Source organism: Podarcis raffonei, chromosome 2, assembly GCF_027172205.1.
Source record: "Podarcis raffonei isolate rPodRaf1 chromosome 2, rPodRaf1.pri, whole genome shotgun sequence".
NCBI classification, from domain to species: domain Eukaryota; kingdom Metazoa; phylum Chordata; class Lepidosauria; order Squamata; family Lacertidae; genus Podarcis; species Podarcis raffonei.
The window spans coordinates 72567298-72580313 of record NC_070603.1 but is presented as its reverse complement, the minus strand read 5'-3'; the positions used below and the strand labels follow the sequence as shown (position 1 = coordinate 72580313).

Sequence of the window (13016 nt, the reverse complement as noted above, 5' to 3'; positions counted from 1 at the left end):
TTGCATTGATCTGTTTTTAAAAGAATAAATACTGTACTGCGGTTAAAGAAATTAGCAGCAGGCATTTATCATTTGCCCAATAATAAATGCTGGAAATGTAATGAAACTGAAGGTACTTTCTATCACCTTTGGTGGACGTGCCCAAGGATTAAGGTCTTCTGGGAAATGATTTATAATGAAATGAAAAAGGTGCTTAAATGCACTTTTGTGAAGAAACCAGAGGCCTTTCTCCTGGGCATAGTAGGCCAATTGGTGTCAAAGAAAGACAGGACGTTTTTTATGTATGCGACAACAGCAGCAAGAGTACTTTTAGCAAAGTATTGGAAGACACAAGAACCACCCACACTGGAAGAATGGCAGACGAAGGTGATTGACTATATGGGACTGGCTGAGATGACCGGCAGAATCCGCGACCAAGGGAAAGAGACAGTGGAAGAAGACTGGAAGAAATTTAAAGTTTATCTTAAGAACTGTTGTAAAATTAATGAGTGTTAAAATGTCTTGGGTAATGCAAAATAGAATTGCAGTGACAAACAATTGGATATGAGAAAAAGGATTTAAAGGAAGTGTTATAAGTAATTGAAATTAGGGGTTGCTGGAAAGATTTAAAACAGGGATGCAGAAAAAGGAGGTATGGGGAAGTCGCTGAAAGAAGGTTTAAGGAAAAAAAGGTTAAGAAATTATACGTGTTTATATGTTTGTTTGTTTATGTATTGTTTTGTATTGTCTTTTAATATGTGTTGAAAAATTAATAAAAATTTATATATAAAAAAAATAAAGAAATTAGCAGCAGGCAAAGGAAAGGAAAACTTCATTGGAAATAACTGCAGATAGATTTTACTTTGGGGCATGCTGTTGAGGAAGAAGCATTTGCCTATAATCTGGGATCAAATAAAAGAAAAGGCTGCAGAGGCCTGGGAACCAGAAGCAGGAGGGTCTGAGGACAAACAAGTCAGCTGGAATTTCCAGCTCCTCCTATTCTTTACATAAACTCTGGACCACTGCAAAGTGGTTGCCTGTGGCAAGATTTCTTATTCACGGGGCCAGCAAAATGGAGCAATCCCCCCCCCCCATTTATACAAAGTGGAGTGACAGGCAGCCCATGATACAGTTTCTGTCCACACTACTATGCCAGATAGAGGCATATGGAAATTATGGAAATGAGCAGCTGGAGAGTCTCATTAATTTATAATTTGGTTCATAGTTCATTTGCATAGTTCCCCGGTCATTCATAAGGATGCTGCAGATGTTCTGTCTCACTTGCACACTGCATCTCAGTGCAGCAACTTTGGATCGGTGAGAGGCCACCTGGTACAGTAATCTGCAAGGATACAGAGAGATGCCTTCTCCTCAACTTATTGCCTTTCTGGCGTCTCTAGCTGTCCTGGCTATCGGTGGGCTCATCTCCAATGGCTTTATTGTTGCAGTGATAGTCACTGAGTGGGCTAAAAGCAGGAAACTTGATGCTAGAGAACAACTTCTTCTGTCTCTAGGTATGTCCAATATCGGCTTCTCAGGTGTTCTGTCTCCATATTTAATTAAGTACTACTTAATCTCTGACTTTAGCAGCCCCTTAATATTACAAATATGCTACTTCATTGGAACCTTTCTCACATTCTCCCGATTCTGGCTTACTGCCTGGCTCTGCCTCTTCTATTATCTCAAGATCATTAACAACAACTGCTCCCTTTTTCTTTGGTGCAAGCTGAGGATATCACGGATAACACCTTGGCTTCTTGGGGGATCTCAAGCCATCTCCTTGCTTGTTTCCTTCTTTGCACTGCAGAGTGCGTATATTAAACCCCAGGGAAGCATTACAAACATGACGCAAGACCAGACAGAGGTTGATTTTGCTACTAATTTCAAAATCTTCTTTTTGATTACTGGTGCTGGCTGCCCGTTCCTGATAGTTTTTCCTTGCTCAATCATGGTTGTAGCCTCACTCTACAGACACGTCTACAAACTGACTGGGAAAGAATCCAATATTAGGAGCCTTCAAACAGATGCTCACACGAAGGCAGCTGGGACAGTCCTCCTCCTGCTGGTGCTTTCCATTTCTTTTTACGTGGCAAAGATCTTATTTATAACTGGCTGTATTAACAAAGATATAGTTGCCATTTCAGTGTGTATAACAATGATACTAATGTACTCCCCTGTGCAGGCTGCCCTCCTGGTGTTGGTGAATCCCAAGCTGAAGCAGGCAGCTGCCAGGATGCTTCCAAGAAGAAAGCCTTAACCATTCTTAGGTGTTGCCTTTTGTGAAGAGCTAGCTCAGGGGGCCCAAGCCTGGCCAGGAGTAGAGTGTGCATGTTTTCTCCAGCACACAAACTGGAATTGACCCCTCCTATCATGCCTGCCATTTGCCATGGGAAGAAAGGGCCTATTGATGCCAACAGCAGATTTCCTCCCATTGTGGTTCTGATTGGGAGGGGGGGTGATGAGTGGTTAAAGACTCCTGCCCCACCTTGCCCCAGTCACAAGCAGCCTTGCTTCCTCCCCCTAAGTCAGCTACTTCCTTTCTTAAAATGAAACATTAACATCCCTTCAGGCTCATTGGTCAAGACATCTAAGAATTGCCATAGGAGAGACCGAGATTAGAAAACAGCAAAACAAAAGCAAAGGAACGTGATGTTTACAGGCACCTCCTGCTCTTGAACAGCCCTTCCCAAGAAACAACATACCTACACCAGGCATCTGTATACCAGCAGCCCCTGTGGCAGACGCAGATGCCATCTCTGTCCACAAATTCACTCTGGCAATACTATTACACAGCCTTAGAATGCTGTTCACAACAACAGGAGTTTGTTCACCTCCTCATCTTCCAATGTGATATCTGCGATCTTCTTACATGATATCCACCATCAGAAACTCCTTTCTGCATTCTACACAGGACAAACACGCCAGCCTATATGCAAAATAAGAAATGGACAGAAGTCTGACATCAGAGATTGCAATATTCAAAAAGCCTTTGGCAGAATGCTTCTATAACCTTAAAGTTGCCGTCCTACAGCAAAGGAACTTCAAAGGGACACTGCAACGTGTAACCATTGAATCACAATATATCAAGAGTTTCAGTGCTATCATTTGTGCCAAATAATTTCTTGTCCATTTGCCTTGTACTTAATGGTGCCATGGTATCTGCCTCATAAAAAATTGTTTTGGAAATTACCACTGTTAACCATGTAATTATCACTGTCCAAAGTTTTATATATTTTATTTCCTCTGATCTTACTTTTTACGGTCACCACCCCAACATACCCTTGCAACTCAGAATAATTGTATATACATTTTTTCTATAGGGAAAAATGTTTAGGGAAGCTTTTAATATTTTATGAACTATTGTATCTTCAGGTTTTGTTGGAAGCCACCCAGAGTGGCTGGGGAAACCCAGCCAGATGGGCGGGGTAGAAATTATTATTATTATTATTATTATTATTATTATTATTATTATTATTACTACTACTACTACTACTACTACTACTACTATTATTACTATTTTTATTTTCTGCCTTACGGCTTTTCACTGTTCTTGTTTGTTACAGCATGTCAAATAAAAGTCTTATTATTTACTGATGTGCTTTATTATGCCAACAATCCATAAGCAATTTCTTATCTTGAATAATAAGCCTCTTACTTTTTGCCTCCCTTGTTTCATTTGTATAAACTCATAAGTTTTGCCATTACTGCATATTCCTGCGTTTTGAATTCTCACTATGTCATGGTTTTTGCCTTTTCCAAACATTTTGCATACCAGCCTTGAAACTCTACTCACATAAAATTTAAATTCCCTCTGTTATACTTGGACCGTGTGTGTGTGTGTGTTTATATGTTAATAAAATATAACAAGGGTAATATGACAAAGGTCAGATTTTGACTTTAGAAATTGTTATACCAAAATCAGGTACCCTGTAAAGAAAAACAAAGAAAGAAAGAAAGAAAGAAAGAAAGAAAGAAAGAAAGAAAGAAAGAAATAAGCAAGCGATCAAGCAAGCACTATTTAATCTGTTTTGGCTGAAGATAATGGCAGAAATTGTAAGTTGCAATCAAATTCTTATTCGTCAACCTTGCCAGCAAGATCAAGTTCAATAGGCACACCATCCATACATTGGCTTAATGTGGATCATGAAGCCCTATTGTACCTCCTTCAATTCCCCCTTGTCTTCTTCTTCATCTACTTCTGTCCCACACTTTCCCTTCCCTATATCCAGAGTGTCCTATGAAATGGATTTAGCTTCTCCCTCCCTGGAGTTCTCCGATTTCTTCCCATTTCCCCTTGGCAACTGGGCCCCTTCTCCACGATGCCCTCATCTGGGACAGATGACCAACAGTAGAATATTGCATGTCTATAGGAAGGCTAGACCTTTATAATTTCCTTTTTCCACAAGCGTTTCAAACTTTGCTAGGCAATTTGGACGCCTGGAAAGCTACCCTACCACCCACTACTTGCAGATGTTGTTAAACACCAACTACCAGAAGCTTTTGTGGCTCTTTTTTGTGCATCAAATGTCTCCCCTCGACATTTTGTGTGATTGCAGCTCTTGCATGCTCAGAACACAACATATTTCTTACACCTTAGTTTGATTTCTCTCTCTCTCTCTCCCTGCCCTTTATGAAGGTTGTTATGCACATCTCATGGGCCAACAGAAGCACAGAGGCAGTGCAAGAACCAGCTGTTTCAGAAATCTAATAAAAAGTACTGTCCTTTGCCTATTTGATCTTCAGTTGCAAATACAGTGATGCAAATATAGAATGGAATTAGTTACTGCTTTGCTTAATAAAATACATATATTTCCATTTTCTGTTCTGGAAAACAGCACCAAGCAAATCTCTATGCTTTTTAAGACACTGAAGAAACCCAAACCTATCATGTTTTGACAGGTAAACTGATCAATTAGGGCTACAATCTGTGCACGCTTACTTTAGAGTAAGTCCACTAAATACAGTAGGATTAAATTCCATGGTTGCATAGGATTGGGCTGTCTGTGTCCCTTAATTTAAAAACATACTTCAGAAATTAACAACAATCTTGAGCAAAGTGATAAATGTTACTTTGAATGACACGGGCAATGAGGTCTTTTGGCTAAACTAACAGAAGTAACTAAAGCATTTTGCAGTATTACAGCTTTTTCTATGTTATGAATATACTGTGGGTCAGTGGAGAGCCGGAGATACTGTTTATTTTATTTAACAAAATTTATGTGCCCTTGACTGTAAAAAAACCCCACAGCCCTTCTAACTGGTTACAAAAATATAAACAAAAAAATTCTCAATAAAAAGTTTAAGAACAAGTACAGTCGTACCTTGGTTCTGGAATGCCTTGGAGTCAAATGTTTTGGCTCCTGAATGCCACAAACCCGGAAGTGACTGTTCTGGTTTGCGAACGTCCTTTGGAACCTGAACATCCGACGCGGCTTCTGCAGCTTCCAATTGAGTGCAGGAAGCTCCTGCTGCCAATCGGAAGCCGCGCCTTGGTTGTCTAACGTTTTTCGAAGTCGAATGGACTTCCAGAACGGATTACATTTGACAACCAAGGTACGACTGTATGTATTTAAAAGCAGTCAAAATATACTAATTAAAATCGACAGTAGCGAAAAAGAGAAAAACACATGTACAGTGTTACCTCCGGTTGTGGGCAGGATCTGTTCCAGAGGTCCGGTCAGATCCTGAGGTTTCCGCAACCTGAGGACCGCTTCTGTGCATGCACATGCAGTGAAACCCGGTAAAATACTTCCAGGTTTGCCGCGCGCTCATCCCAAAGTTTATGTAACCAGGGGTTATGTAAACGACTGTAACTTCTGTATGTCTGCACAGAACATACAGAACGTTTTAAGCAGGCACCAGAAAGAGCACAGCAAAGGCATATGTCTGATATCAATAGGCAGGGAGTTCCAGTTTAGGTGCTACCACATTAAAAGATCAATTTCTTACAGCTACTGAACAGATATTATGTGGCTTGTGTAACCATGACAGTTCCACAGATCAAAGCCATCTTGCCAGGATACAAACAAGCTTATTCCCCCTCATCCATCCAAAGTCTGTATCAAGGAATCAGCCGAGGGCCCACATGGCTTCTCCTGATTCAGAACTTCTGGACAAAGAGAGCTGAGGATCAGCATACAAATCACACCTGGCCCCCAAAGTCCTAATGGCTGCTCCCAGCAATGGGGATAGAATAGTGCCCTATGATACCTCATATTGTAACCACCAGGGGTGGTCCTTCCATGTTTCAACAGCAGTATTTCCAGTTCCTCCTATTCTTTACCTGAGCAGTAAAATCTAGACCACCAACAGGGTTCTCTTGGGCAAAATTTCTTGTTCCATATAACCACCAAGATGAAGCACCAACTCAATTTATACAAAGCCATTCAATATAGTTTGTCATCAACACCACAATACTATCTAGAAGCATCATGGAAATGGGCAGGCCAAGAGTCCCATGAATTTACATAGTTTGATGCATAGTTCATTTCCATAGTTCCCAACCTATTGAGAAAGTATACTAAATTCAAGCAGGCAGCTGCCAGGATGTTTCCAAAAACAGAGACTTAACAATTCTTAAGGACATTGACATTGGCCACACAGAGAGCCTTGTGTTTAAGTTATTGGTTTGAGGTCCCCCTGCCCGTGTTGTTCTGTTAGGCACACAGGTTTCTTATTCCTGTGCTGAAAAATACCAATAACAAGGATTATTTAAGAAAATTCTTAGGGCCAAACTAGAGTGTAATACCTTTCCCGGACCTGATAATGCCATCAGCAACATAAGGGATTGATTCTCCTCTTCATGTGATATATGCCATCTGCCAGTTATGCCCTTCTGCATTTTACACAGGGCAGTCTCTATGCAAAATAAGAAATGGACAAAAATCGGACATCAGAAATGGCAATACGCATTTTAACTGTCTTGTACACTGTATACTGTACACTGCAATGTGAATCCACTAAATTACAATACACATCAAGAGTTTTCACTGCTATATTTGTTGACGGAACAGGAAAATAAAATTCTTAGTACATTGTATTTATTTACCAATGCAACAATATCTGTGACATCAAAAACTGTTTTGTGAACTACACCTGCTGAATACGTAATTCTCATTGTCGGAGGTTTTGCACATTTCATTTCCCTCTAACCTCACATTTTACAATCTCCACACCCAAAATATTTATATATGTACTTGCCACTCAGGATAACATAACATACTTAAATGTGTTAGCTTTTAAACCTATTTGTTGTTCTTTTATCTTGGCAAATAAAAGTGTTAACTCCTGAAGTATGTGCTTTATTATGCCAATAATCAACAAACATTTTCCAATCTTAGGGGAAAAACCTGTTAATTTTTGCCCTTCCTTCTTTCATCCTTATAAAACTCATAAGCTTTGCCATTGTTGTATATTCCTACATTTAGGGTTCTCACTGTGACATAGTTGTTGTTGGTATATCAGTGTTTCCCACATATTTTGCATACCACAGTCTTGAAGCTATAATCTTATATGACATTTAATTCCCTCAGGGACCAGTTTGGTAATGTATAGCTTAGTAGATATAACAATAAAAACAAGAAGGTTGAGGTTTTATTTTATTTTAGCACCTATTATTCCAAGATCTGGTGTCCTGTAAATAAATAAGAAAGAACTATCCACAAAGCCTTGTAGTTATAAGCAGCAATACAAATTCTTAAGACGTCAGCTTTGCTACGAGAGTTAAGTTCAATTAGACAGTTGACTGTTTGCTGCAGATTTTCTGAAAAGGACCTGCATCGTGGCACAGTGTTGGAACATCTGCCCAGGCAGAAGGTCCCAACCTGAATCCTCAGCATCTTCAGATAGGGCTAGAAACGCCCGCAATCTGACATCCTGGGGAGCAGCTCTCTGTCAACATAGACAGTACTGGGCTGCAGGGGTCAAAGGTTTGACTCTGTACAAGGCTGCTTCCAGGGCACCAGCAGCACATCTTTTAAGAATATGCTGAAAGAGGAAAGGGATACAAAGGCTAGATCTATTCCATGGGTAGGCAAGCTAAGGCCCGGGGCCCGGATCCGGCCCAATCGCCTTCTAAATCCGGCCCACGGATGGTCTCGGAATCAGCATGTTTTTACATGAGTAGAATGTGTCCTTTTATTTAAAATGCATCTCTGGGCTATTTGTGGGGCATAGGAATTCGTTTCCCCGCCTTTTTTTCAAAATATAGTCTGCCCCCCCCCCACAAGGTCTAAGGGACAGTGGACTGGCCCCCTGCTGAAAAAGTTTGCTGACCCCTGATCTATTCTATCTGGCAATCTTCATGTGGCATGATGTGTATCTCCACAGGCTGGCTGCTTTTTAATATTTGAGATCCTTTATTTCTCAGCTGGCTGCTGACTTTCAGGGTCTGCTTCCTTAGAAAGGTAATGCATAATCCACTGTGCACTGTTCATAAAGACATCTGCTTCAGCCTCCATTCCACTTACAGCATGATTCTCTTCTGGGTACCACAACAGCCTGCAAAGGGAACAACAAAAAATTATATTTTAGAAGTTCCTGTGGACTACGATGAGCAAAGACTCTCATATATAGCTTCTGTGTACTCCCTTCAGTCCCATCTCCTTCTTTGTAAGGACACTGAGGCCTGTCTCCATCACAGCCACACCTCCCTCTGAAGTCTTGCCATGAGCTGCTCCATCCTCAAAGCCACCTGCTGTCCCCCTTGGATCTTAGGAGAGGATTAGATGTACCATGAAGGTCAGGTCTATCAATGGCTATTCATCCGAATAGCTAAATGGAGCCTTCACGTGAAAAGAAACAGACTCAGCATGCTGCAGGTGGAAAGAATGGGTAGGCGATCACTTTTATGTGCTCTCTGTTGACTCGTAGGAACATGTGGTTGGTTGTTATTTATTGGAGTCAGACATTTCTGATCATAGTGTGCTCTTATCTACTTTGAATAGTTCGATTTATGTACAACAAGGTCTCACGACGACATGGTGCTATTGCATTTCCCGTGTGTTCTAAGCACAACACATTTATTACATGCTAGTTTGCATTTTTTGCTCCCCCACCTACCCTTTTGTTATCCACATCCCAAGGGGCAAATGAAGCAAAGAAGAAATGCAAGAATTAGATATATCATGACTCTAATAAAAGATTCTGTCCTATGCCTATTTGATCCTCAGCTGCAATTACAGTGGTACCTCGGGTTAAGAACTTAATTCGTTCTGGAGGTCAATTCTTAACCTGAAACTGTTCTTAACCTGAGGTACCACTTTAGCTAATGGGGCCTCCTGCTGCCTCCGTGACGCTGCTGCACAATTTCTGTTCTCATCCTGAAGCAAAGTTCTTAACCCGAGGTACTATTTCTGGGTTAGTGGAGTCTGTAACTTGAAGCGTCTGTAACCTGAAGCGTCTGTAACCTGAGGTACCACTGTATAATGTTGCAAGAAAAGAGAAATAGTTACCACTAGACTTAGTAAAAGACACTAAATCTTTTTCCATCCTGGAAAACAGCAGTGAACAAATCTGTGTGCTTTTAATACACTAAGGAAACAGAAACCTATAATTATTTGACAGATAAACCTATCATTTAAGGCTGTAATCATATGCACACTGTACATAGAGTAAGCCTATTGAATATAGTATGATTAAATTTCAAGGATGTATAGCTTGGGCTGTTTATGTCCCTTAATGCATATATATACTTTAAAAGTTCAGAGGTTTAGCATGGCAACAACACCCTTGAGTACAATCAAAAACATTACTTTGAATGGTACAGGCAATGAAGTCTTTTGGCTACACTAAATAGAAGAAACAGTAGCATTTGACAGTATTAAAAACTGGCTCTACATTATGAGTATACTGTGTGTCAGTGGAGAGCTGGAGCTGATTTAAGCAGAGCAGCAATTGCAGCATGTGCACTGGAAAAATGATCTGTGAGCTAACTCCATTGCTGTCACTTGCTGAAGTTTGATACTGCGTCATTCAATTGTGTATCTGTTCATAAAGGGGGGGGGGAACGACAGATTGATGTCAACAGCTGTATTGGGGTCAGAGAAATAAGCAGCCACCCAAAAATAGTAAACTGTACCGGTGAAGACTTTATGAAGCTTTTAAGCTTGGGGCATGAGATAGCTTCCTGTGGTGGAAATAATATTTTTTATGAAGTGGGATAATAGGCTAAAAAGTCATGAGAACCAAAACTAAGAGGGTCTGAGTGTAAGCAAAACGACGAGTATCTTCCAACGCCATTTCTTGATGTTCCTTCCTTGCTTCAAGGGCCATTTCCCCAACTCCTAACACTTTTTCCCTGCAGAGAAAAATCTGGGCCACTGCAGTGGATGCCAGTGGCAAGCTTTCTTATTCATATAACTCCCAAAATGGAGCAACATCCCTGATTCACAAAAGGTTGTGTGACAGGAAGCCCTTCTATACAGTCTGTATCAACACCACTCTCCCAAATAAGAGCCTTGTGGAACTTGGTAGCACATTGATTTACATAGTTTGATGCTCAGTTCATTTGCATAGTTCCCAATGGATTAAAAAGTATGCTGCTGATCTGCTACCATCACACCTGTGCGCTGCATGAACTCAAGAACTTTGGTCAGTCCACCTATACAGCAGTCTGCAAGGATCTGGAAATATGCTTTCTTCCAAAATCATTGCATTTCTGGTGGCTGCAAGTGACTGGGTTCTAGGTGGGCTCATCTCCAACGGTTTTATAGTTGCAGTGATGGTCACTGAATGGGCTCAAAGCAAGAGTCTTGCAACTTGTGAACAACTACTTCTCTCTCTGGGTACGTCCAATATCTTTGCCACTGCCTGTGAGATTGCAGTCATTACTAATTTCTTAATAACCAACTCAAGCAATGGCTTAGTGTTTCAAACATTCTACTTCTTTGCAACCTTCGTCTCATACACCCGATTTTGTTTCACTGCCTGGCTCTGCGTCTTCTATTGCATCAAGATAGTGAACAGCACCCAGACCCTCTTCCTTTGGTGCAAGCTGAGGATATCGCAGCTGCTGCCCTGGCTTCTTGTGGGATCCCAAGTCTTTTCGGTTTTTGTTTCCTTGATTACAATCCCACATATTTCTTTTCAGCTCCAGAGCAACATAGCAACCAACACTTCAAATGTGACTCAAGGAAAGAAAGCAACCCAACTTTCTCGTTCTCTGCAAGCCTTTTTTTTAATGACTGCTTCTGGCTGTCCCCTTCTTGTGGTTTTATTGTGCTCCATTGTGATTGTAGCCTCACTCTACACACATGTCTGCAAGATGACAGGTAAAGGAGCCAGTCTTCGAAGCCTCCAAACAAAAGCTCATGTCAGGGCAGCTGGGACAGTGCTCTCCCTCCTGATCGTTTACATTTTTTTTTACGTGGCACATTCCATAATTGTACTTGAAAATATTGAAAGAATCACCTCTGTTTATTCAGTGTGTCTATCAGTGATCCTAATGTACTCCCCTGCACAGGGTGCCATCCTGCTGTTGGCTAATCCCAAGCTCAAGCAGGCAGCAAGGCAGATGCTTCTGAAAACATAGCCTTAAATTCACAAGGAAAAACTAGAAGGTGGGGGGGGGTTGGCTACTAATCAAGAAACATTTTCCAATGCTGAACAAATCTGTTAATTTTTTGCCTCCTCCTTTCACCCTTATGCAATGCCTAAGCTTCTTATTACAGTATATTCCTACATTTATGTCGCCCACTTTGCCACAAACCTTTCCCTACCTATTCTGCATAACACAATCTCGCAGCTACAATGATACATGGCATTAAGACCATGGACTCATTTGTACAAGTTAGTATAAATATAATGGATTCTAAAATCCAAATTGTCGCAGTGTCATTTTTGTCTGTTATATTCTATATCGATGACCAAAACCTCTTTGCTTCATTACACAGATACCATATGAGAACATAACTTTGAATGTTTTCTTTGACTCTTCCCTTCCTTCTCTAAATTAATCCTTACTCAAGTACAGAAGCTTTTGCTTAATTCCCCTTTAGGTAAAGGTAAAGGGACCCCTGACAGTTAAGTCTAGTTATGAATGACTCTGGGGTTGCTGCGCTCATCTTGCTTTACAGGCCGAGGGAGCCGGCGTTTGTCCGCAGTTTTTCCGGGTCATGTGGCCAGCATGACTAAGCCGCTTCTGGCGAAACCAGAGCAGCGCACGGAAACGGCGTTTACCTTTCCGCCGGAGTGGTACCTATTAATCTACTTGCACTTTGATGTGCTTTCGTACTGCTAGGTTGGCAGGAGCAGGGACTGAGCAAAGGGAGCTCACCCCTTCGCGGGGATTCGAACCACCGACCTTCTGAACGGCAAGCCCAAGAGGCTCAGTGGTTTAGACCACTTTGCCTACTATTAAATGTTCCTAAGTTCCTAACACTTCTGCTCAACCCTAACAATGAGCTCCTTCCTGGTATACCCAAGGCACTAACTGGTTGTCTTGTGCCTGGCCATTTTGCATCTCCTGTCATACAAGTTAGATATAGAAGCTGACCTTTCATTATCTGTAGCTGTGTTGTCAGCTATGACATTGTTGTTGGCATTCCGTCAGTGCCAAGAGGCAATGGAGTATGCCTCTGGGATGAAGACAAACCGCTGTGTTAGCAGCACCAAAGTGACCTCTCCAAAGTGCAAGCCTGAGCAGTGTGTAGGGAGGTCCTGGGTTGCCCAGACAACAAGACCCTCTCTCAGCCTTGCTGATGTAGTCTAAAGGAATGCAGAGCAATACGTTTGGCACCAGCTTGGCTTCAGGAATTGCTGGAAGGGGTAGTACCTCTGATGGGGAATACATTGTGCTCCTTCTAGTGTAGTTTGTCCATGTCTGGGCCCCACCCTGCACTCAGCTCTCACTTGTGGCTTCTGGAAGCTGTCAGCATGCAACTGTGGCCACACCCTGGTAATGGCTTCGAATAGTTGGCTAAACCAGGTGAGGGAAGTTGATGGGTCTCAAACCCTCAGTGAGTTAGGGACTTTCCCTGCATACGAAGACAGTTATCACAACAGACATGGAAAGAAATGATCATCTAGTACTAATCATA

General features: G+C 41.5%; 3 protein-coding genes across 6 annotated transcripts in view; 2 read left to right on the top strand and 1 right to left on the bottom strand.

Annotated features, from left to right (window-relative positions):
* Positions 1 to 1176: 1176 nt before the first annotated feature.
* The window catches only part of LOC128408143 (acylamino-acid-releasing enzyme-like), a 48722-nt gene continuing 36882 nt past the window's right edge, over positions 1177 to 13016 (bottom strand). For 2 of the 4 annotated variants that reach the window (XM_053377416.1, XM_053377417.1), the window contains exon 22: positions 8184 to 8478. In XM_053377416.1, the coding sequence (XP_053233391.1) occupies positions 8337 to 8478 (142 nt within the window). In that variant the 3' untranslated portion in view covers positions 8184 to 8336. Of the gene's footprint in view, positions 2906 to 8183; positions 8479 to 13016 lie in introns of those variants that run through there. The other 2 variants (XM_053377418.1, XM_053377420.1) reach the window with 2 other exon arrangements.
* Positions 1294 to 2299, top strand: LOC128408158 (taste receptor type 2 member 8-like). The gene has a single exon (XM_053377445.1). It carries the CDS (start codon positions 1340 to 1342, stop codon positions 2234 to 2236), a length of 897 nt encoding a protein of 298 aa, XP_053233420.1. The 5' UTR covers positions 1294 to 1339; the 3' UTR covers positions 2237 to 2299.
* Positions 10610 to 11509, top strand: LOC128408157 (taste receptor type 2 member 39-like). Its single transcript, XM_053377444.1, has one exon. The coding sequence runs from the start codon at positions 10610 to 10612 to the stop codon at positions 11507 to 11509; it is 900 nt and encodes a 299-aa protein (XP_053233419.1).

Coding starts and splice junctions, on each gene's coding strand:
- LOC128408158 (XM_053377445.1), top strand. CDS start 1,340: ATGCCTTCTCCTCAACTTATTGCCTTTCTGGCGTCTCTAGCTGTCCTG.
- LOC128408157 (XM_053377444.1), top strand. CDS start 10,610: ATGCTTTCTTCCAAAATCATTGCATTTCTGGTGGCTGCAAGTGACTGG.